General features: G+C 38.3%; 1 protein-coding gene across 1 annotated transcript in view; it reads left to right on the top strand.

Moving 5' to 3' along the window:
• Window positions 1-24,871, top strand: part of COL28A1 (collagen type XXVIII alpha 1 chain) — a 160,732-nt gene that overhangs the window by 15,718 nt on the left and 120,143 nt on the right. Inside the window, exons 6-11 of the mRNA XM_082693358.1 lie at window positions 487-540; window positions 2,357-2,398; window positions 7,197-7,223; window positions 11,319-11,363; window positions 13,935-13,979; window positions 15,082-15,135. Coding sequence (XP_082549484.1) covers window positions 487-540; window positions 2,357-2,398; window positions 7,197-7,223; window positions 11,319-11,363; window positions 13,935-13,979; window positions 15,082-15,135 — 267 coding nt within the window. The remainder of the gene's footprint in view (window positions 1-486; window positions 541-2,356; window positions 2,399-7,196; window positions 7,224-11,318; window positions 11,364-13,934; window positions 13,980-15,081; window positions 15,136-24,871) is intronic.

A 24,871-nucleotide genomic window follows, 5' to 3' on the forward strand; every position in this document is an offset into this window, starting at 1 on the left:
CCTGCTTCCCTTCCTCTCTCTCTGCCTACCTCTCTGCCTACTTGTGGTCTCTGTCTGTCAAATAAATAAATACAAGTCTTTAATAAAAAAAACAAAAACAAAAACAAAACCCTAGCATTTACTGCATGTCCCTAAAACCAGTTCTCAGAAAAGCCAGATTCCTGGGGTCTGAGAGTTGGAAAACATAACACCTTTCTGGAACAGGACTGGAACACTCTCTTCTCTCATCTTGGAAATGATCCCTTGGATATCAAGCAAAGACAGTATCCTCTTTTTAGCAAATCTGGAGAATTTACCTGTTCAAGACAGTGCAGTCTTCCTGGTGTGTAGTAAAGGAGAGAATACAGTTGATTCTCTGCTTGGCATGTTAAGTCTGTTTACAGTCTTCACTCCTTTTATGGGATGAAGCTGATCAGAAATTATTGTAATGTGTAAAAAACCAATAGGATGTGAGCTCAGTATAATCTTTTTTCCCTTTGCCTTCAGGGTACACATGGAAACCCAGGTATCAAAGGTGAGCGAGGACCAAAAGGAAACCCGGTAAGTGAACAAACAGCTTTCCTTATAAACCACTGTATCTCTTTCTAGATTTATTTAAAGAACAAAAATGAAGAAAACAAAGAGCACTTTAGTGTATGTCAATGCCAAAAATACGATGATTTCTGTGAAGATTACAGGATGCTTACTTCTTGTATTTTCTAATTGGGTTGTTTTAGCTTGCAAATCCTAAGTAATATATGACCATTTTAGTCAATAAGTCTAGGAAACCTAGGAATACCTAACAAATTGCAATTGTACTTAAATAGCGTTGGCTCAAATTGATTGCTACAATGTCCCATGAACTACTAATACATAGTTCATATCAGATTGACAATGACACTTAATGTTTTTTATGGATCCATTTTATGGAAAGCTATCAGACCATCTTCAGGCATTTTCCCAATTCTTTTCTTTGTGTACCCATAAAAAAAAGATTAATTCTAAAAAATCAGATAATATTTCAGATGATGATCTTCCAAGTTCAAGAGTGACTAAAAGAATCATGGGGGAGACAGATAACTATGTGAAAATTTATGGCGGAATTCTATGTAATGAAAAATAATAATTAAAATAAAGAGGAAGACAGAAATATTTGCATCAAATACAATGAACATTGGGTTAATTTATATAGTATATAAAGACTCTATAAAATGGATGAGAAAATATCAAGCTAGTAATAATCAATTGGTCAAAGGACCCAAACAATTTTCAAGAGAGGAAATAAAACCAGTATATAAAGAAATAGAAAAACACTTAATTTCACTAGATAATTAGTGAAATTTAGATAAGGACAATGAGATACCCTTCAATACTAATTATTCACACTTTAGAAACTTTGTAGTCCAAGATTGTTGGGTGGTTTTTTGCATGGGGAGGGGAGCGGTTTTCTAGTTCACATAGTTTGGATTTTTTTGTGCATGTGTATGCTTCAGATTTTTTTTTAAAAAATGACCGTTTTTGGTAGCAGTTAACAGCAATAACATGAAAGCAATAATAATCAGTGAGAGCAATGAGGTGGTGAAACTGGTTTGCTCTTCATTGCAAAGGTAACTTGGTGCAAACATTTTGGAAAGCAATTAGACATTACATAAGAAGTATTCAAATGTTCAAATTTTAACCCAATAGCTTCTCCTCTGAAACTGTGCTTAGGGAGGTAATGAAAAACAGAATAAGTTAGATGCATGAAAGTATTTTAGATGCATGAAAGCCAATTGCTTGCTTGTCAAAGAAAAGGAATATGATGCATCCTTGGGTGTCCTTACAATACAAACACACACAATCCTACCCACTCATTGTTTAGGTCCAAACTGATGCCATCATGTCTTCTTTTTTGTTTTGTTAAATACCTGCTTTAAATCTATGTTTACATTTCATTTATTTAGCTTGCAATTTTGGGCCACATAACATATTTTCCTAAGTCTTGCTGAAATCAAGCAATTACTCTTAAGAACATTTTGGAAAACATTCCAAGACCCCTTGGAGGAAAGCCAAAATGGCTGGCTCTGATGGGGTACAAGGCTGTATTTGAGAACAATGGCTGTGTTGTTAAACTGGGATGCAAAACTTGTCCTAAGCTGAGCAAATATACCTGGATCATGCCGTACACATCCAACTTCGTTCCAAAGGGCAAAGGCTATCTGAGCTGCTATTTTCTTCTCTAGATGGCATGGTGAAATGTCAATGGTAAAGGCCAAAGATTTTTTCCCCCCATGGGGTTAATCTGTTAATCTGGGAATTCTGAATCATGCATTTTATTGAACAGTCACTGTACAAGCTGTGGAATTGTGACTGAGTTTCATTTGTTTATTTGTCTCAGGGTGATGCTCAAAAAGGGGAACCTGGAGAAAGAGGCCCAGGGGTATGTATACAACTGGAATGTCTTCCTAAGGAAGTAATCCAAGATGCTAGGATTCTGTAATTGATCATTGTGACCCCTGTAGCGCGAGTGCAAAAATGATTTCTATGTACCTGTGCTCTCGATGGCTCAGACAGGCAATCAGACAGATAGGATCTTAGAACTGGAGATGTGGGGAGAGAATGCTCTGCGCAGCAGGAGTGAGGACAGACCGGGTAATCTACCACAGGACGTTCTCTGCTGCTTAAGTGAGATTTGTGGGAGACTCAAATAAGAAAAATATCTTGCTTTGTGTCTTGTGTGTTTTTTTTTTCCAATAAAGAATGATTTAAAAATTCTGTGAGCACAGAATTATATAATCTAAACTATGCTTCTGTAAATTGGATCCACAGACCGCCCCCCAAAAGCCATCATTCTAGCTGATTTATTATTCCTAAAATTAGAAGATGTTAGAGATTGTCTGAGAAATAGTCACAGTAAATTTCTTCTTTTGCATTTTTCTGGGCAGTTTCAGTAAAGCAGCAAAGAGTAGGGAAGCATGTATGATGAATTAAAAAAAAAAAAAGGCCATGTCACATTGTTCCTCCTGGCTGTCCCCTTTGTAAAAGCCCGGGGGTTGGACCCAGAGGTTTTCTCTTGGTGTTTTTAATCAACTTTACGAACAATGGAAATTCATTCAGAAATGTTAGCTATTCATTTAGGAAATATTTCTTATGGGAAGCATATTATCATTATTTATTAAAATAAAATTAAGACAAAATGCTTATATTTTTCAAAAAGTTTATTATGGGAGAGATTAAGATATTTAAAATAGCTACAATATTGGTTGCCATCAGGGAGGCAGGAGGGGTAGGCAAGTGGGTGAAGGGGAGCAAGAGGTATAGGTGTCCAGTTATGGAATGAGTAAGTCACTAGGATAAAAGGGTACAGCATACAAACCATAAAAGACTCTTAATCTCACAAAACAAACTGAGGGCTGCCAGTCGGAGAGAGGTAGGGAGAGGGTGGTGGGGTTATGGACATTAGGGAGGGTATGTGCTGTGGTGAGTGCTGTGAACTGTGTAAACCTGGTGATTCACAGACCTGCACCCCTGGGGCTAATAATACATTATATATTAACAAATAGAATTTTGAAAACTTGTATGTGCTATCATGAACTTTTTTGATGAGTCTGGTGTCGATACTATTGAATGTGCTTCTAAAAATAGTATTGTATAATAAAATCTGTTAAAATTGGAGGGAAAAAAAGGTACAGCATAGGGGCTATAGTCAATGGTATCGTAATAGGGTTGTGGGGAGACAGATTATAGCTACACTTGTGGTGAACAGAATGTAATGTAGAGAGAAATTGAATCACGATGCTTATATCTGAAACGAATGTAACATTGTGTATCAAGTATACCTTAATTTAAAAAATAGCTACACTATGAGGCAGAATGTAAAAATATTATAAATATTGCAGGCACAAATTATTATGGGCACTCAGAGGATAGTGAAACCAGGGTAGGTTTTACAGGATGACTCCTGGCGAGTGAAGGATCATGACAGGTAAGGACAGAACAGAAGGGTGGAAGGCAACAGGCATTGCAGCTAGACAGTGCCATGAGCAGCGACCTGGGGGAAGGCGATGTGTTGGAAAATGGTGAGGGGGGATGCCTGAAGATGAGTGTTGCCAGAAACAGTTGAAGGTCAGAGCGGGTGTTCCATGCTCTGCTACGTGAGCGATTTATATGAGATGAAGCTCACAACCCAAGAGCCGTGTACTTGGAAGATTAATCTGGCGTGACTCTAAAGCAGAAATTGAAGGGAGAATAAGCAGAAGAAAGGAGCACTTAGAAGGTTTTCTGTTACAGTTTGTATAAGAACAGGGACCCTGGCTAAGGCTGCTCTGGACACTGTGAAAGTCTCTAGCCATATGTGCTCACGGAACGGCTAGCCTGAATGGGGGTGTGCTGTAGGAGTAAAATACACAATGAATTTTGATGACTTAGTGCCAAAGAAAATGTAAAATATTTCAGTAATAACTTTTATACTGGTCATATGTTAAAATATATTTCAGACCTATGGGAATCAGTAAAAATATTATTATTGTTGTTGTTGTTGTTATTGTTGTTTTAGAGAGAGTGCATATGCATGTGAGAGTTGGGGGGAAGGGCAGGGGCAGAGGAGAGAGGGAATCTTAAGCAGGCTCCATGCCCAGCACAGAGCCGGACGTGGGGCTCAGTCTCACAACTCTGAGATCATGACCTGAGCCGAAATCAGGCATGGGACACTTAACCTGCTGAACCACCCAGGGAGTCCCTCAGTAAAATATATTGTTAAAAATTTATTTCCACTTGTTCATTGTTGCTTTTTTAAGTAGCTATTAGGGAATTAAATTACATATGAGGCTCACATTCTATTGGACAGAATTGGGCACAGTGATGATAGAATAGAAAAGAAAAGACCATTGTAAGAACCATGAAAAGGTTTTGGGGACTGACTCTGATTCATATAGTCAGCAAACATTTATTGAGCATGTGCTATATGCTCGGCCCTCTGCTTCACTCCTGGGGATACAGGAGTGAGCAAAACAGTTCCTATTTCATACAGTCTTCTAGCAGGGGGAGCAATAAACGTGCGGACAAATGCGATTTCGTCAGTGAGTGTGTTCTGGAAACATAAAACAAGGTCATGAGAGTGTTCTAGGCCAAGAGAGCAGTAGGTACAAAGACTCTTGAGTGGGAATAAGCCTGGCAGCTTGGAGAAAAGGAAAAAAAGCCAGGACTTGGCAGAGTGGTGGTAGACAGGTTATGGAGATAGGCAGGGGTGGGTAACGGAGGGCCCTGCTGACTGACAGGGGTAGGTAGGATGAATTTAAAACTAAATGCAGTGAAAGCTGGTGGAGAATTTTAACTGGTTGGATTAGAAGAATTCAAGGAGCAGGTAGAGAGAAAAGATAATTATAAACTTTTGATTCTGTGTGATTTCAAATACGATGGTACCATTAATAGAAACAGGAAAGTCAGAAGAAAATTTGGCAGACTGATGAGTTCAGTTTGGGATATTTTACATTTGAATGGTTTAAAACTAGTAATTAAGATGTCCTGAAAGGAAGGGGGCGCCTGGGTGGCTCAGTGGGTTAAGCCGCTGCCTTCGGCTCAGGTCATGATCTCAGGGTCCTGGGATCGAGTCCCGCATCGGGCTCTCTGCTCAGCAGGGAGCCTGCTTCTCTCTCTCTCTCTCTCTCTCTCTCTCTCTCTCTCTGCCTGCCTCTCCATCTACTTGTGATCTCTCTCTGTTACATAAATAAAATCTTAAAAAAAAAAAAAAAAGATGTCCTGAAAGGAAGGAAAGAAGGAAGCTGATAGCCACCAAACAATAAATTGACCAGAGATTTCAGAAAGAAAAACAGGGCAGGGGGGAAGAGGAGCTATAAAAAATAAGGTTTCTAGGCACCCCAAGTCTATACTTTTTTTAAAGTTTTAAACTTGCCTCTATTGACTTAAAATGTTTTAAACCTGAAAGAAAGAGTAAGGTTTCTATTCATAAGCTATGTTGTCTCCTTCCTACATACAGTCTGAACTCTTTTAACATAAAATAATGACAGGATTTTAGCATAGTTGTGTGCCGTCAGGGGTGGAGTTCCTGAGGCCAGAAGTCTAGCATTTCGTAGTTGCTGCGAATGTAAGTCGTCTTCATAAAGAACCCCAATTTGGCTGTCTATAATGTGGCCTTTAATTTTAAGCCCAGGACGAAAACTCAAACCCTTTCTGCTAATCAATATTTCCAAGATGAATTAAATTATAGTGTAACAATATTTTTGACTGTAGTTCTATTTTTATGTCCCATTTCTCAGTGACCACTCATTTGGAGAGACATGTTATTTCCTTCCCCAAGGTTTTCCTTTTTTGCCTTTTGTAAGAAAAGTCACACAAAACAGAATTCTCTAGTCTGACACGTGTAACTGCGATAATAGCTTATTTATCCCGTTGGTTTCTGCAGCTCACTTAAACTATGTCTTACAATTCTATTTTCATACTTAAAAGCTATTGTTGTAGGAGAAAAACATGAAACCCTATTTGGAAAAGGCTTGCTGTCGTTGAAAGTTGGTAATTTCGCAGTTCACTTAATATTCAGTAGCGTATTACTTAGAGGGCTCTTGGGCAGGGACACAATGGAGGAGGCTGTGTGGGATTCCCCGGAGTGACACAGAAGAGGAGCAGAGGCACCGGCCCTGTAGTTAGCGGGAGATAAAATATAAGAGCTTAAAGGTCACTGTCTCGTTAGCATTGATAAAGGAACCATTTATTTCGTTGATGCTCTATATTCCAGACCGAATTTGAAAGGAGGACCATAATGGATATAAATATTTATATACATTGGAAAGGCCATTATCTTAGCTCATTTTCAAAGCCCATTTCTCCAACAGCCTCTGTGGAACATTCTCAGCTGGGATGGTTCGTAGTTTAAAAGTCAATACAACAATTCTGAAAGGCTCATTATCGGTTGTCCCTTCTGCAACAAGTTTCAGTGTCTAGTTTCTCCTTCAGCTGTGGGCCCAAGGGTAAGGAACCGGGTTTGAAAAAAATATGTGGAACTGAGAATAGAATGTAAGGGAAAAGTGGGTTCTTTTCTTCTCCCTTGTGTCAGTGCACATTCCCTAAGCTCAAAGAGAAGGAGCATCGCATAACATTTCTGTATGTGGTCTTGGTTTCCTTGACTTAAAAATGAGCTTTGTTATACTTTGTAAATGAAAACTATCAAACACTCCCTCCAACAATGTCTTCTAATATGTTTTCCTCTTTCTTTTTTCAACTAGGGAATTCCTGGGTACAAGGGTGAGAAGGTAAGTGGGTAACAACCAATAGGGAGACCAAGATTTCAGAAAGAAAAAGAAACCTAACTGTATTTATGTACTTAATAAAAGTTGTTTTCCTTTATTTTTGTAAGTCTAGATTCCCTAAGTCCTAGAGGTACTCAACTCTGTTAATACAAAATAATAGTAGAACTTAAGGTACAGGACATGTTGTAGGGGTGAAAGGCACCCTAAGATTCTTGAGATCAGGGTCCAGCCTCTTTCAGCTCTGCAAACATGAGAACCCCAATGTAACAGGCATGCAACACAGATATCCAGACTCCAAGTTTCTACATACACATGGATTCAGCAACATGATGGTTAGGTTTCTTTCATGCTGCCTCACTTCCTACAACATCTAGACACAGGACCCTCTCACAGAATCAAGAAGATTTATCCTGGTGAAGAAATTAGGAACTGCTTATTTCATACAGTCAGACATCTGGGTAGAGCTGGGTAGGGGTCTTGTAGGCCAGGGGCGTAAATTTGACAAACAAACAAAAGTTATGGGCTGATAGGTTATTTTAGGATTCTTTGCCGATTACAGGTTTGGAAACTGGAGGGGGAGCTCCAGAACCTTTGAGTGTGTTCAATGGTTCATTCATAGGTTCATGCTACTGTTCAGTTAGCAGATTGTCTATCTGAAAGCAGAGTGTGCCTCTCTTCTTCAGTCTGTCTACAACCTCAGACCCGGGCCAGAGATCTCGCTCTGGGTCTCCTCTGGTCCAACCCCCATTGGAGCCAGGAAGTTGTAGGGCAAGAGGCTTGTGCCCCCTTGAACCTAGATCACGTGTTAGGTAACCAAGACCCCAGAAGTCCCTGCAAAATGGCCTAGGCCTGCTTTGAAGGTAGATACAAACTTCTTTCCTCTGTCCATCTTTTTTCTGGGCCTGAGGGGAAACAAAATGCAAGTTGTTTGTTGAGGCTGGAGGGGGCCCTGGTGGGAGCTTTGTTGTACTGCTGTCTGGGGCACCTTCGTGTGCATTGGATCCACCTATGGTGGAGGGAACCAGAAGTGAGGTAAAGTCAAGCGGGAGCAGGGCTGTAGGCTGTGAGCATGGGGCTCTACTTGCACGTGAACCTCTGAAGAATATCAAAACTCTTTCATTTTGTATTCCTTTTGAAGGTATATTTGTTGAAAAGGAAGTTAGAACATCAGTCGTTTACTAGCTTCATATATAGCTTTCAACAGTTTTGATACAGAGTATGTAGGCCTCTCCTTGCACTCTTGCCCGGGCCCTGCATATATTAGAGGGGGTTCTACATGCAGGCAAATAAATACATTCCCAGTCACTGGGCAGGTTAAGTGCCCGTTCCTTCATCTACATAGAACTGGATTAATGTAGGCTTCCTTAGTTTACAAGGTGGTTGGAGAATCAAATGGAATTATGGATGCAACAATGTATTATAAACTCTTTTCTGGTCTATAAATGTAAGGTACTATTACGAAGAGGCAGGGAACAAATGTTAATAAAGGAGAGTCAAGAATGTTTCAGGACCATAAAATTGTCCTATATACAGTTGGAGAAAATTATCCAGGTCCTCCCATCTTGATTTATAATGTGAGCTACCCACAAACACTATATATATCTCACACACACACACACACACACACACACACATATTCATGTATATTTGTATATATGAAAAAACTTGTTTAACCTTCTGGGAAATTACAGAATCACTGGTGGAGTTCTCATTTGGATAATACAAGCTGTCAGAGTAAAGTGACCCTGAACCATTGACATTCAAACCAGAATTTGACCAGGAAAAGCAGCATCAGAAATCGGAGGCTGGAAACAGAGCTAATCTGTTCATAGCTTTCTGAAGCACTTGCTCTCTAAAACTGTGTAATTGTGGCCATTCCACAGGGATTACTGAGCCCACCAAAAAAGAAAACGCCTTTGCAGAGGCAAATAACATGAGTACAATATTTTCATTGATGGAAGTCTGCCCCCAAAACAAATGCTGGTCCTCAGGACCCTATAGCTAACAAATCTGTCTGGACAAATGGAATGTGAATCCAGGCCAAAAGAATTTTGAGTGTATTTATGGTACTTTTCTGTTTTATATTTTGGTGCTTGACTCATTTTATTCCCATCCAACATTATTAAATTAATTGCTTTCTAACAGATTCTTTAAGGGTGATTTTCCATTTGCATTCAGAAATAAATGTTCAACTTGTTCTAAGTGAAAGCTCAGGTTTTCCTGGGTCAGATTGACTCAGTTAGATGTGCCGAGAGAGCAGATTGCTTTTGAACAGAGGCATAGCTGGATCGAGGAATTGCACCTCCTTCTTTCCTGCTCCTGATGCCAGCAACACCCCATGTCGTACCCTAGGCTAGTGGAAAGTAACTTGCAGACCACGGCAGGGTGGTTGATGAACACGGACCTGGGAATCTAACAGACTCAAGCCTGTGGTCATGGGCAAACTATTTAATCTCTCTGAATATCCTTTGCCTCTCTCTCTCTCATCTAAAATAATCTGTTATGGGGATTAGCAGTAATGTAAAGGCTTTGGACTTCGGACCCCTGGTTGGTGGTTACAATTGCTATTTCCCTTCTTTAGAGCAGTACTATTCCAAATGTGGTCTGCCCGCATGTTGTCGGTCTGTGAACTGCTTGCTGGTATTTTGTGATGAGATAAAGCTTGCATCAGAATAGAAATCCACTGTATCACTAAATATACTGTTCACTTGACATGCATTTTTCACCGTGTGAATCCTTTAATGGAGGCAGGGCACTGATGTTAACTGAGCCCAAGCTTCTTATGTCACGGTGTGGTGGCACTTTGCGTAGCGTGGCTTACGGCTTGTGGACTCTACAGCAGCAGCAGAAAGACAGTAGTGAGGGCACTAGACTAGGAGTCACTGGCTGGCATGTACATGTAAGTAACTCATCTAACCTCTCCAGCTGAGTTGCCAGAGCTTAAAGATATGTATTGCTTTTAGGCAACAGGGTCAGTGATATTGTAATAGTGTCGTATGGTTACAGATAGTCACTACATGGGGGTGAGCACCGTGTCCTATATAGAGAAGTTGAATCACCGTGATGTACACCTGAAACCAATGTAACCCTGTGTGTCAGTTATGCTCAGATAAAAGAAGATTTTAAAAGGAATTGCTTTGAGGTTCAGAAAAAAAATATATGAAAGCAGTTGAACATTCTATCTTTAGTTGTTTTTCGAATTGCCTTTTATACCTTTTAGTTCTAATTACTCCAAGTCTTAGACGTCTGATACAATGGATTGGTATTCAGAGGTCCCAATTCTCATTCTACATGAGCAAGTTACTTAACCTTTGGAATCACAAATTCTCAGTCTATAAACGTGGGCTAATAATAGCTATGTCAGACAGTTAATGGCAGCTTAACCGAGATAAGGTCTGCAAAATAACATTGATCATAAACCGCAAAACATAATTTAAATGTTAGTTCTTTTTTCCATCGCTATTCCAGGAAAGGCAGGACTGGAGAGTGAGATGGTGGGAAGTAACAGTATGCTGGCCACGCTGCCTGTCCCCTCTTGTTAATTCCTCATGGCTCCTTTTCTCACCAACCCGTGGCATGGTCTCAGGACCTTGCTCTTACTACTAACTGATCAAAGTTGGCACTCAGGATGGGGTATCATGTTGTGGAAAAAAAAACAGGGACTGTGAGTCTGAGCTACTTGATAGAGGGAAGTCATCTTGTTGAGCCTAAATTTTCTCATCTCCAAAACAAAAGTGTGAACTGATCTCACTGAGCTGTGATATGGACTCAATTAAATCACACACGCAAAGAGCATATGTTAGATGCTCAGTAAACCTTAGTCTCTGTCCTTTTAATTTCATCCACCACTCCATGACGTTAAGCCTAGGTGGTGTCATGGATTTGATTCTGTTGAGTTAAGGATGACTCCTGGGTAAAACTTTTCAGAGGGCAATGCCCAAACAACCCACAATTGAGGATAAGCATGCGTATGACCCAGCAACGTGCTTATGTCACAAGAAATCTTTTTTTTTTAAATCCTAACCCTGAATGACTGCAAATGTCCTCTTATTTATTTCATTTATTCATTTATTTCATTTATTTATTTATTTTTTTCAGGGAGAAAGTGGACAATGTGGCAAACCAGGAATAAAAGGTGACAAAGTAAGGAACAAGTTTTTAAAATACTAACAACTTGATCCCTTTGGGTCTGAGTTTCCTTAAGAGGAAATTCCTGGGATTCATTGCCTTGCTCTCACTACTGGAGTTGCAAAGTCATTGGTTCCATTTTCAAATCTATAAAACGTGAAGCAGAAAACAAAGCCATACCTAATGTTAGCTAATGGAGCCCCCACATGCCTTTCTTAGGGACCTTTAAGACCTTGCCTTGTGGCCCCCTAACCTTTAAGGCCAGACTTACACAACATTATGGGGAAAAGAATAATTTAACCTGCAAAGTCAACCCAAGCTCCAATCTGGTCGAAGTGGAATTGTTTTTCAGATGTAAACACCGACAGCAAGCACTTTCCAAAATAGAGAGAAGAACTCTATGGGATAAGTTAATGAAATAATTATAAATAATGTGGCAGAATTAGGTAAGGCCGGGGTTTGAAATTTTGAAATTGCAGCAAGCCACAAGCAATTGGAATGGTATTTACCTTTCGCTAAAAAATGAATATGAATAAAGTATTTAAACTGGAGACAACATTAAATATGGTAAGCAGTTCCTTAATGGACCAGAAATATACAGAGAGCACTTTGAAATGTAATGACAAAAATATACAGAGTAAAAAATATTTCATTATAGTTAAGAACTATGAACAGCATGCTACCAAGACACTCAACTCTTTCAATATCTGTAACTTAATTACGGGAGAGAGACAAGGGGGAAAAATGGGCAAAAGGTGAAAAGCAGAGAATAAGATAATGACACCGGCCTATGTAACTAACCATTTTAAATAGCCTGAGACTTTGTGAAAGCTTTTAAAGTACTATGGAGTTAAAGGCCAGATGGATCTGAAAAATGTAGCCTTGGTAATTATCTCTGGACAAAATGAAACTGTAGTAATGAATAGATTCTGCCCAGAGGATAATTGAAAATGGGAGACAGACGTGGACTTGAAAGTATAAAAGGAGGGACACAGAAGAACAAAAATGAGAGTGAAACAGTAACCGTGAAAACTATTTAAAATGAAAATGGCTGAAAAAGAGTTAATATCATATTTCATTGGCTAAGATGTCAGGGACTGTTAAATGTCCTATTATTTTCTGTGCCAAAAAGAAAGAAAAAGTGCTGTCAATTATAAACAGAAGATGGAATTGATGGTAAGACACATCTTAATGTCAGAGATGTAAAAATCTGGAAAAAAAAAAAAAAGGCATGACTAGAGTCAGGGAAATAGTGTCCTTGACATGAGGAGTTCATATAAGTTCATAAGTCAAACATGCAAAGAACTTGAAGAGACATGAGTGAAGGAATATAAATGGTTAGTAAATGAAAAAAAATCCAAATATATGAGCCATCAAATAAGTGAAATTAACACATGAAAATATTATTTTGCTTATCAAACTAGCCAACCCTGAGACAATAAATAATACTCAGCACTGATGGGGAGTGTTTAAGGTGAAGATATACATTCTCTACTCAGGGAGTAAGAATGGAAATCTGAACAAACTCTGTGGAGGGAAGATTTGCTTTGCAAGACATAAAAGTGAGTGAGAGAGCCTTGAATGTGCTCATTGTCTCTCTGTCTGTCATCCTCTTCCAGAACATCATCTTTAGGAATCCATCAGAAGAGGGACATGACTTATATACAAAGATGTTCGTTAAAATATTATTTAAAATAGTAATCATCAGAAACAATTGTAATGTCAATACTAGAGAAATGAGTAAGTGCGATAGATTCATATTCTTGAATATTATTCCATTACGTTTTTAATGACATGGAAAAATATTTTTGATACAGTGGAAGACCAGATTAAGAACGACACAAAGGTGCATATGCCCTTCAATTAAATTATTTAAAGAAACGTAATTATTGCATATATGGCCTAAAAAAAATAACGTAATTATTGCATACATGGCATATACAGCAGTTGCTTCTATGTGATTTTTCCTTCCGTTTCTTTGCTTTTTTCTATAATTGCTAAGGTTCATCTGCTATGAACAGGTTATATTTTGGTAAGAAAAAAAAAGTGAGAAAAGAGAAACTAGACTTTATTATATTCTCATAAAAATAAATTTTAAAGGGGTTCCTAGTTATGGAACATATCAAAATACTTTCCATCAAAAGAGGGTTGAGTATAAACACTGTTCTCTTAAGTTGCATGTCTTGAAGATGGGCAGAAGAGTGATCTTATGGGGAAACTTACTACATTGTTAGTTGAACTGACTTTGCCTTGTTGGAAAGAAACAATATTCCACTAAGTGTACTGCTTTCTAAAGAATGTTAAGAAATAAATTCTTTACTCTGATCAAATTTTCAATATACAGGTGAAGGACTTACATCTAAAATTGTGTTTTCATGGAGTTTACTAAAGGGAAACTTGACCTCAAGTTGGCTTATTAATTAGGATCATTTTGTTAACAATGCATCTGCATCCGTTGGCTTTGCTGTTTGGTTAATCTGGGAAGATTGGCCATTACTGAGAACACATTCCCTTCTCCTCCACCTAAAATCATTGCAGTTTGATGATGGATATTTAGAGCAACTTGCCATTCATTTTATTCCACAGGGATCCTTAGGACCACATGGACCAAAGGGACCCAGAGGACTTCAGGTAAGTCTGTGTTTGATTAGATTAGATTAGATTAAAATAATAGGGTTAGAATCACCAGGGAAGCTCTTAAAACCCACTGTGCGGGTTTGCTGTCTCTGATAATTCAATCAGAATGTCTAGGGATTGAAGCCAGGCATCAGTAGTTTTAAAGATTCCCAGGTGATTCCAATGTTTAACAAAGTTTGGCAATCACTGCCCTAATGTTGTGAATAACTAATTCAGGTTCTCCAAAGATAGGTACCAGCAGATGGCTTTACTTAGTAGAGGGATAAAAGTCTAAAAATTTGGGTCTAGGAATACTGATAAATCCAAAGCAATTAAAAACAGGATGTAACTATTTTTGCCTTGCTGCTGTAATATAGTTGGAAGAACTATGCATTTTATTTACATTACAGTATTTGTACTGTTCCATCTTTATAAGTACTTAATGCTCGATAACATGGAAAAATTATTTAAGGCATTTATTTAAGTTAAACATATTCCAAGGATTTAGAAAAATAATTTAGATCAGATTTTTTTTTTTTTTTTTTTTTTTTTTTTTTACCCCAGTCTGGGGAGTGGCCTGCTCTAAAGTTTTGATGGGGGAGGGTATGTGTTAATTGCAGTGTTTCAAAAAGTCTACTAAAAATTATAACTTGACCCAAAATTTTCTAGACAGCATCTAGTTAACCATCAACTCCTTTGCTTTGGCCTAGAATTGTCTTGGGGCAGGGCAGTAACTCTGGTTATCCTGGAGTCATTAGAAACTCCAACTTTCAGTTATAAACTGAATTTTTATTTATATTGAATATTAATATTTAAAAATATTTTTTAAAGTGTTCATTCAAAATTTTTTGAAAAGAGTGTCCAGTAAGGGTGGCAACACAGAAAGCAAACACCTCGTGAATAAATGTTTGCTCTGAGCTTAAGTACTATTTTAGAAACAGCCTATAAGACATGAGCAATTTTATCTCATTCCACTTCCCAGTCACATGCAACCCCAAGGTAACCAGATCTATAGTCTGACTTCTAACTTCAGCATTCCTAGGGACCCTAATGAACAATTCCTTCCTGGTTGGCTTTCTGTATACAGAACTAATTCTTGGTTTTCATCTTGGAGCAGGGCATTAGTGGACCTCCAGGGGATCCAGGCCCGAAGGGATTTCAAGGCAATAAGGTAATCATGCCCTTTGATTAAAGACAGGCAGAGTTCCTTTCCCCTAGTGAGCTATAGCGGTGTGTGTTTTTATTCAGCAGAAGATAGTGGGCTCTTTGAGGATGTATCTTTGGCAATTAGAATGACCTGTAGGTGTAGACACAGAATTGGGTTCAAGTACATGCAGAAAAGTCAGAAAAAAAAAAGATTTATCTATTATTATTATGTTACTCAAAGGTGCATTTATTAAATACGAGCCATTATTAAGAATCTTTGCAGTATTTCCTTCTTACTCCTGCTTTTTAGTTATTTTATGGTTCACTAGAAACTGAAAAGCAGTAACAAATAACCAGTTCAAATCACTGTTTTTCCCCATATGTGATGTCAACTCAATATATAGTTTATAAAAGAAGGAAATTTGTAAGGGTCATGCCAACAAAAATCAAGCTTTTAGAAATTTTTACAGGAGTGTGACCTCAACCATCAGTACCGGGCTTGTGATGTCATTGCACAGATAAGCAGGCGAGATAGCAGAAGGGGTCGAGGAAGAGCCATATAGAACCCAAAGATGGTATGGCTGGAATATTTAACAGATCTAATTATAAGGCTCTGGTTTTTAATGAGGGTGGCCATTAATTTGCTGAAAACAAGGCTTTTTAGTATCTTTTAAACTCTTCTCAGTGCTCAGTAAATTTCATGGATATAGTAAATATCCGATAGTGTTGTTAGTGACCAGAGATCTGTGGAATTTGTGGCAGCAAGAACAGCAGAAGGTGCCCTCCCCAGTGGACACTAGATAGAGCCAGTCTTTTAAGGGGGCTGTCAGATGGAAGCTGTGGGGAGCAGCTGGGCTACGTGAGTGTTCTTTTTCCAGAGAGAGGAAAGAGAGTGACAAGTATAGCATTTTTAATGAGATAACGACAATGTGTGATTTCCCAGGCCACTTTTAATTGGCAAATTAAAATAGAATGAGCTTCTCAGTGGGAGTGTGCTTAAGCTTCATCTGGGGAAACTGCCTTTTCCAGTCCTTGCCTATGATTAATTCTCTCTGGGGAAAAGAAATGTATCTCTTGAATACTGAGTAGGAGTTTTTATAAAATTACTTTGGCTGTGGTAAGATTCTGAAGCAAGAAAAAAAATATTTTGACAATCAACACTTACTTCTAGGATTCTTTAGTTACCTAAGATGAAAATTTTCATGTTTGTGAAAAAGAGGCTTAAAATCAGGGATCGGGGTTGGAGTTTGCAACAGTGACAGAATTATAGAACGTTTGAGCCACCAGAGATGTTTGAGATCACCCTGGCCCAAAGTTTTCATTTTGGGAAAAGAGAAGTGAAGTCTGGAAATCATGTGGCTGGCCTGGGGCAGAGGCACAACTGGGCTCATCAGCTTTGGAGACCACCCGTGGAGGGCTGGGAGCAAGGCGCTTTGGGAGATGGTTAGTTGCACTCCATTGAAAGGTGCCATGATTGTTCCTTCTATTCATGTTCCATACAATTACTATTCAGGTTTTCCTTTTAATATAAACTTACTTACTTACTTATTTATTTTTAAGATTTTATTTATTTTTATTTGAGAGCGGGAGGGAGAGAGAGAGCACACAGGGAGAGGAAGAATTAAACTCCTTGCTGAGCAGAGGATCATGAACTGAGCTGAAGGTAGACTCTTAACTGACTGAGCCACCCAGGTGCCCCACATACACTTATTTAAACAAAATTTAGCTTTTAATTCCAACAGTGCATTAGGTCTTAGAATAAATATAGTTGAGTGTTTAGGGGAAGTTACAATTATCTGAGGTGATAACATTTCATGCTTGAAAATTTCATGCTATCACATCACCCCAAGTATTTGAATACTTTTTATGAATTTTCCAAGGTCTTCTTAAAAAGTTTTTTTTTTTTTTTTTTTTTTTTTTTAATTGTGGTTAAGGGGACCCTAGGATGTCTCAGGTGGTTAAGTGTCCGACTCTTGGTTTCAGCTCAGGTCATGATCTCAGGGTCATGAGATTGAGCCCCAGTAGGGCTCCATGCTCAACCTGGAGTCTGCTTGGGATTCTCTCCCTCTGCCCCTCTCCCTGTTCTGTATGTCAAATAAAATAAATAAATAAAATCTTGAAAAAATAAAAACAAATTGTGGTAAAGAATACATAATAGAAAATTACCACTTGGGTTTTAATCACACAATTCACTGCCGGGTGAATGCACAAAGCTCACTGTCAATTGAAAAGATGTCCTTATCTAGAAAATCTTCAAAATGAAGTGGGAATGGCTTTTTCTTTTTCCTTTTAGTAATATTTCTGGTTTAAGGTCACAAATTATGTAGTCTTCTTGACACATACTTTAAGACTATTACTAATTTCTACCTTTCTTTGGGTCTGTCAATCAGAGATGCATACTGCATTTATCATTAATTTTTTTAAATTTTATACATTCATTAGTATATTATCTTAAAAGTCAGAATTCAGGGAATGATTTCATCTTGTGTCTCAGAATGTACTTCTACATCTTGAATATAAAGACTTAATATACTCTTTTTTCCTCAATCTGGAAATAATGTTATGTTTATAATGACATTTCTTTTTATGCATTATCATCTAATTATAAAATGTTTTAAAGAAATTGCTATTATAGGGGTGCCTGGGTGGCTCAGTGGTTTAAAGCCTCTGCCTTCGGCTCAGGTCATGATCTCAGGGTCCTGGGATTGAGCCCTGCATCAGACTCTCTGCTTGGCAGGGAGCCTGCTTCCTCCTCTTTCTCTGCCTGCTTTTCTGCCTACTTGTGCTCTCTGTCTGGCAAATAAATAAATAAAATCTTAAAAAAAAAAAAAAGAAATTGCTATTATAAATTGTGCAAAAAATTCTCTAAAACCTAGTAATTGTGTATTTTCTAGTGGGCACAGGAGGATTATTTATTTTGAAACTTCTATAATAATCAATAGCATTTATTATATATTTCCTATGTACAGGTAAATAGTTCTAAATACTCACTTAACATAATACCACCTTTTGAAGCATGACCTAGTCTTATCCCCATGATACAGATTAGGCTACTCAAGGAAAAAGAGGTTAGGCAATGGGTTCTAATCTATATAGTTGATAAAGTATAGAGCCAGGATTCAAACCCAGCCAGTCTGCTCTTAACCACCATATTATATTTATCTTCTTAGGAATATTGCTGAATCTCCTGAGTATTTGACCTGAGATAAATGCATTTCTTTTGGACAGTATGAAAATTGCTTCTGTCCCCTTTCTCTTGTACTCTGGCTGGAAACAACAGTCTGTTGAGAGGTGCATTTCTATTTGGTTATAATGTTCATCTGAAAATGCAGGAAGAGAGGATGGGAATTGCATGGGAAAAAGAAACCAGTAATGTGCATTTCACATATTTTGTTTCTTAGGAAACTTTCAAACAGGAAACCTTTAGGCTTGTAACATTTGCAAAGATTCCATAAGAGTCTAGATGGGGCCTGTCTATGTTTTTGAATTTATGAATGGTTTCTCTCATGAGCTACAGTCCTATTCTATTGGTCTAGTAGTTGGGTTTTCTTCATCAAAGCATTTGCAGAAAGGTGATCAAAGAACAAAAGGAAAAAAATAGCCTGTGATAAATCAAGGAAAAATGTGATGCTGTCCCAGTTTCGCAAATCATTTCTGTCATTAATATTTTCCACATGTAAAATAGCGCCTATTTTGCCCTGAATGACCTTGTTGTCTTAGAAACAAAACATAGATGTTTCTCAGAATGATGCTGTGGCTCTCAGGCCACTTCAGCCTTCCCCATAAAAGAAGGTCATGCAGTGGCACTCACAAGAAGACCATCCCATCAGTCTCTAAAATCAATTAGCATAATAATTACACAAGGGCCTTATTCCTAGGACCAAAGGGAAAATGTGGTAATTCTGGAGAGAGCACAGTGCTCTTTCTGAGGAAAAAATGAGTACCTAAGAACTCTACCGCCAACTTCCAAGGCTATTGTGATGGTTCAGTTGCAATCCCATTTTGTCCCAGAATGGGCCCTCTCATAATGAGAAAAAATGGCTCAAGACTGGTAGGGCTTTCAAATCACAGAGAACAAATTACAAAATTAGTTTTGTACAACTAAACACAGTAGAATGCTGGGTGTGCCCAACCCACATTAGGTAATTTTTGCCATTTCTTGATGTCTTTCTGAGGTTATTTTGGAAGGGTATTTCCTTCTCAGATCTCATGCAGATTGGCTCTTTCCAAGACCCTCTTTGTGCTCCTGGGAAGAGGGCCTGCTCACTGTAGCATGAGCAGAAAATAGCCTGTGACATGTTGGAGTATTCTAGTACTAGAGCTTTAGTGCTAGGGCCAAAGAGCGCTAGGAAATATCCCTGATAGGCTTTCCCAAGTCAAAGTACCACATGTTAATCCTCCAACAATTGGAAAGTCCATGATATTATATTCTGTATTAACTCATCTTAATGAATGAATTACCTTGCTTCTCATAACCTTTTACATTGTTTTACTCCAGGACATTTATATATTTCTGCAGGGCTTTTATCCCCTAAGATTTTTCTTCTTGTACTACAAGCAAGTGTGAGAAATTCAGAGTCCTTTTATGTATGAGACTTTGTCTTAACTCACTTTTACTTCTGAGGTGACAAGACAAACAAACAAACAAAAACAACAACAACAAAATGAACAAACAAAAAAACCAACGGAGTAGTAGCACCAGTCCTGTCCAGTTTACTAAATAGATATAATGAGGGTAAATAATCTCCAGTGAATCAAGCTTTGATCCATCCATCCAAAATGAACAAAGGACCTCATATCCATGAATAAATGGGATCCACACTTCAAGAGGAGTGTGGGTACATCAGTTAGACCAATCCATGGCTCTGCACCACACCATGATTCTTGGACCCCTATTCCTCCTTCTCTAACTCTGCCAAGGTTTCACCTAATTTCTTGAGGTTTCCAAGTGCAGTATGTATTTTTCATGTAGCTAGTATTCTTCTGAAGAAGTTTAATAAATAAACTTGAAAAAATAAATAAATAAATAAATAAACTTGTAAAAGAGGTCAATTTTAAAAAGAGGGCTGGAAAAAAAATAAAAATAAAAAGAGGGCTGGTTGTCAACCTTTATAATAGCTACTGGGAGAGCCCATGCACATATTTTTGGTAGCTGGTAGTTTCCTGTTAGTTTCTATGCATTATTCCTTTAAACACTGCTAGCCTTCTTTCAGATATGAACCATTGACAGGAGAATTGGACAAATACATGCAGGTCCTTCACTGCTTAAAAACAAAATCCAAGGCAGAAGATCCAGTGACAATGCGGGTCAGGAGCACCACTGTCACATCTGAGAGAAAAAATTATTATATGCAACAAAGAAATATTTGCTGAATGAATGAGTGAATGAGTATTTAAATGGAATGAGTTGTCAACACCTACTGTAGAGAAGTCAAACAGGCAAAAACCTAAAAGAGTCATTTAGTTTGTCATCTTTGAAATTATTAGGAATCTTTAAGGAAGCAGTTTGGATAAGAGAGCTTGGGGAGGTGACAGAGGAGAAGGACACAATAGCTAGGAATTCTGACCATTTTTCCAAGATATTGGGATAATAAAGGGAAAGAGAAAAGTGTTGACGTAACCCATTAAAATCTTCTTGCATTCAATAGCCGAATGTTTTCTTATACTTCCATTTTTTAAAAAAGGTTTTATTTATTTATTTGAGTTAGAGATAGAGACAGAGACAGAGAGAGCCCAAGAGGGTGGAGGAGCAGGCAGAGGGAAAAACAGACTCCTCACTGAGGAGGGAGCCCGGCACAGGGCTCAATCCCAGAACCCTGAGATCATGACCCGAGGCGAAGGCAGCTACTTCACCAACTGAGCCACCCAGGCGCCCCTATACTTCCACTTTATTTTAAGAGAGGCAAGAAGACTTGGGACTTATTATTTATTTATTTATTTATTTATTTTTACAGTTTCAAATATACAACTTAAACTCTCATGTTTTCTATAACATCACTATTTTTGCTGGAACAGAATTACCATTAATGAAGATTTAGTAGTTTTAAAAATACATTCTTCTTTTGTTCATTATTTAAATACCTAATTCGACTCAACATTAGTTTCACAACTTTAGAAGGTCAACTCACTAAATGTACCCAATATTTCAGTTATGGTTTGGAAATAGTTCAACACTACAGATATGAACAACTATGAAGAATTTTAAACTTCCTCCTCAAACAAACAGGCTGTGTGGTTTTAGTTCAGCTCTCACACAATTCAGAAATCTAACAATCTCCTGACATCATGATGTTGCTTTCAACCATTAAAAAAAAAAAATCATGATTTTAAATAGGATATAATTCCTTTTAACTTGATGGGATGCAAACCAAGTGAAACATACATAGAAATCAACAATTCCTAGTATAGAGAATTAATCAAGGAGAAAAACTTTAAAGTTATGGATCTCTTCACAGAATGACTATTTTTTTGCTTCACTAAAGCATTTTAAGTGTGAGTACTTGAACGTGTCAGTTTTTCCAATTGTCTCAAACCAATGATGGGCCTTCTGGTTCCCTGGGCAGCTAACAACTTTGAACAAGGTTGTGACTGCTCAGTATTGATGCCCTTGTAAAGGGAAGAGTCCCTTTACAATTTTAATTATACATATCTGTTGAATGAAGATTGGAGCCAAGCTGCCAAACTATGTGAATGTTTTCTCTTCGGAGATGTCAAAGTTTAAATGCTATTTCTGTCCTGGGCCTAATTAAAGGGAAAAAAATCATTAGTAATCCAGCAAATGTTGTTGTGGAAAGGGCTTTGACCTACATGCACATCTGTCCACCAGGACTCTAAATGAGCTTATTAACTCATTTGACATGAGAAAACTGATAGTGACAACTTGAACTGGCTGCCAGAACATGTGGGGTGTCAGCCAATGGCTTCAAGGCAGATGATTTTCATCCCCAAATCTCTGATGCATATGGTTCTCAGCAGGAGGGGTACACCGCTGTGTGTGTGCGTGTGCACACGCGTGCATACATGCATGTGCACAGAGACTACCAAGGTAAAAACTCTGATGGATCAAGAAGCCCCAAATGCTGCTAACGTAAAGGTGCTGAGTCTAACCCACATGCCCAGTCAAGCTGGGCACTAACATGGAACTGAATCAGTTACTGCAGGGTCTTCAGAGGGATGTCAGAATTAAAAAAAAAAAAAAAAATCACATGAATGTCCCCAATTCAAGTAAATTGCAAAAGCATCGCAATAGAGAATATTAAGTTTATTCCAAGGGTAAGGCTTTTTTATTGCGATAAAAGTCCAAGGAGTGTCCACCCGAGCTGAGATTCTTAAAAACTCTCCTGATGGGCTGCTAAGCAGTCCTTCCTTTTAGGGACAATGACACACAGTTCCTTAGATTTTATTATATATGAAGTATGACTTTCCTAATAGGTTGACCATATGAATATCATTTTTATGGTTGATCATGGTTGAATACTATCAACTTCATGTGGTTTAATCTAATAGCAATCAAGAAAATGAGTTGAGTTATTAAAATCTGGTATAATACTACAATTTTCATTACAATTTCACCTAGTTCCAGCTAAGACTGTATCTTGGCCATACTCAAATCATTCCGCACCTATCCTTCAAATCTTATTTTAAGCAGCATGCTCATCCACCGTTTTCCTCCATTTGGAAAGTATGAGAATATTTGTCACAAGACTTAAAATATTAAAGTTGGTGCTACACTTATTTGGGAAGGAATAAAAAAAGAAGTTCCTAAAGTGTCTTTCTAATGTTAAGACCCCAAAGTGTGATTACATTGTTCATAATTGTATTATTCAAGAGGAGGTAAATTCTGTCCTCAAAAAATTCAGTGTCTTGGACAACCATTCATTACTGGTTATCTTAGGGCAAGGAAAGATGTTGACTTTGGTTAGAGCTGATGCCCGGAATAAGCCATGCTGTGTTCTCCTGGCTGACTTCCCATACAGTGTAACCTTAAGAATTTTTATTCCTTCAGTTGAAAAGAAAATATTTAATTTTATTTGGGTAAGTTTGTAGGTGACACTGTGTGTAATAGGTACTTGATATCACTATGTAATTTATATATAGCTACTTTTGGTTGAAAAACCAAACTAAATCAGAGGGAACTCCAAAGGAGCATCTCCAGGTTCCCAACCCCCTCAGCTGAGAACTGTTTTGTTTCCAGTTTCCTCCATCAGCTAGCATGGTACCAGCTCCCAAGCTGCTGCTCAGTATGTGTTTGCTGCCTGAATGGTGGAGGGAATGTTATCAATTACCTAAGTATTGACAGTGCAAAACTAAGCAAAGTCACAGGACATCCTCCCAACAATCTAGGGGAAGTTGTAATTATAACGAATACTTAGAAAAAGAGGGAAATGGTGCCATCAATACCTCTAGGATAGGAATTTCACCTGATTGGAGAGGCCCTCTCTGAAGCTGTGCTGCTTAAAATAAGATTTGAAGGATGAGTAAGAGTTGACCAGGAAAAAGGGAAGGTAAGAACACCTCCATATAGATAGAATAGCATGTGCTATGACCATATGGCAGAAGGGAGACTAGCAAGTACAAGGAACTGAACAAAGGTTAATGCTGCTACAGTGGTGAGTGAAGAAGCAACTAGTTACAGAAGGGACTGGAAAGCCCATGGGACCACACCATGCAGGGGCTCACAAGTCATAAAGAGCTCTGTCTTTCCCCCAGGAGCAAAGGGAAGGTCCTTGAATGGTTTCACTTGGATAAAAGATAAAACTAATATTAAGGGTTGCCTGGTTGGCTCAGTCATTTAAGCGTCTGTCTTTGGCTCAGGTATGACCTCAGGATCCTGGGATTGAGCCCTGCATCAGGAATAAAAAAAAAGAAGTTACTAAAGTGTCTTTCTAATGTTAAGACCCCAAAGTGTGATTACATTGTTTATAATTGTATTATTCAAGAAGAGGTAAATTCTGTCCCTGCTCAGCAGCGGAGGCTGCTTCTCTCTCTCCCCACTGCTCAGGCTCTCTCTCTCTGGCTCTCTCTCTCTCTGTCATATAAATAAATAAAATATTTGTAAAAAATTTTTAAAAACTTAAATTAAAAGATTGCATTGGCAGCAATGGGAGGAATAAATTAAAGCGAGCTATGATGGATGTGTGTAGCGTACTAAAGACTTTGTTGTAGTCTGAACAAGAGGTGGTCTTACTTTGAGATCTTACTTAATTACTCTTTAGTCTTAAAGAGGCATGTTAGAGGACTAAAGAGGTAGATGGATTTGAGAGAGATTTAGAAGACATATGGAAAAGCGGTGGCGATGCATTACACATGGTGGGTAAGGGAGTGAGAGGTGTCAAGAATGATTCCTTCTGGCTTGACTCATGGAGGGATTGTGCTCTTCACTGAGACAGAATGCTGGAAGGTGATCAGGTCTGTGAGGGGAAGAGGAGGAGTTTGTCTTTGGAGATGATAAGTTCCTTTTGAAATTCTCTTTCCTGACTTCTATCACACTATTTTTGGAGTTCCCATTTCTTTTTCTCAGCCACTCTCTTCCTCAACTCCCCACAGGACATTTCTGTGGTCTTCCACTCCCACCCCACTTAATTGTTGGTACTCTCCATGGTTCTGACCTGAGCCTCTGGCCTCCTCAAACACTATTTAATACAGTAGCCACATGTGGTTACTGAGTCCTTGAAGTGTGGCTGGTCTAAATGGAAATGTGCTATAATTGTTAAATACACAAAGGATTTCAAAGACACGTGTTAAATGATAAATAAAATCAC

The sequence above is a fragment of the Mustela nivalis genome (assembly GCF_964662115.1).
Source record: "Mustela nivalis genome assembly, chromosome: 12".
In the NCBI taxonomy this organism is placed as follows: domain Eukaryota; kingdom Metazoa; phylum Chordata; class Mammalia; order Carnivora; family Mustelidae; genus Mustela; species Mustela nivalis.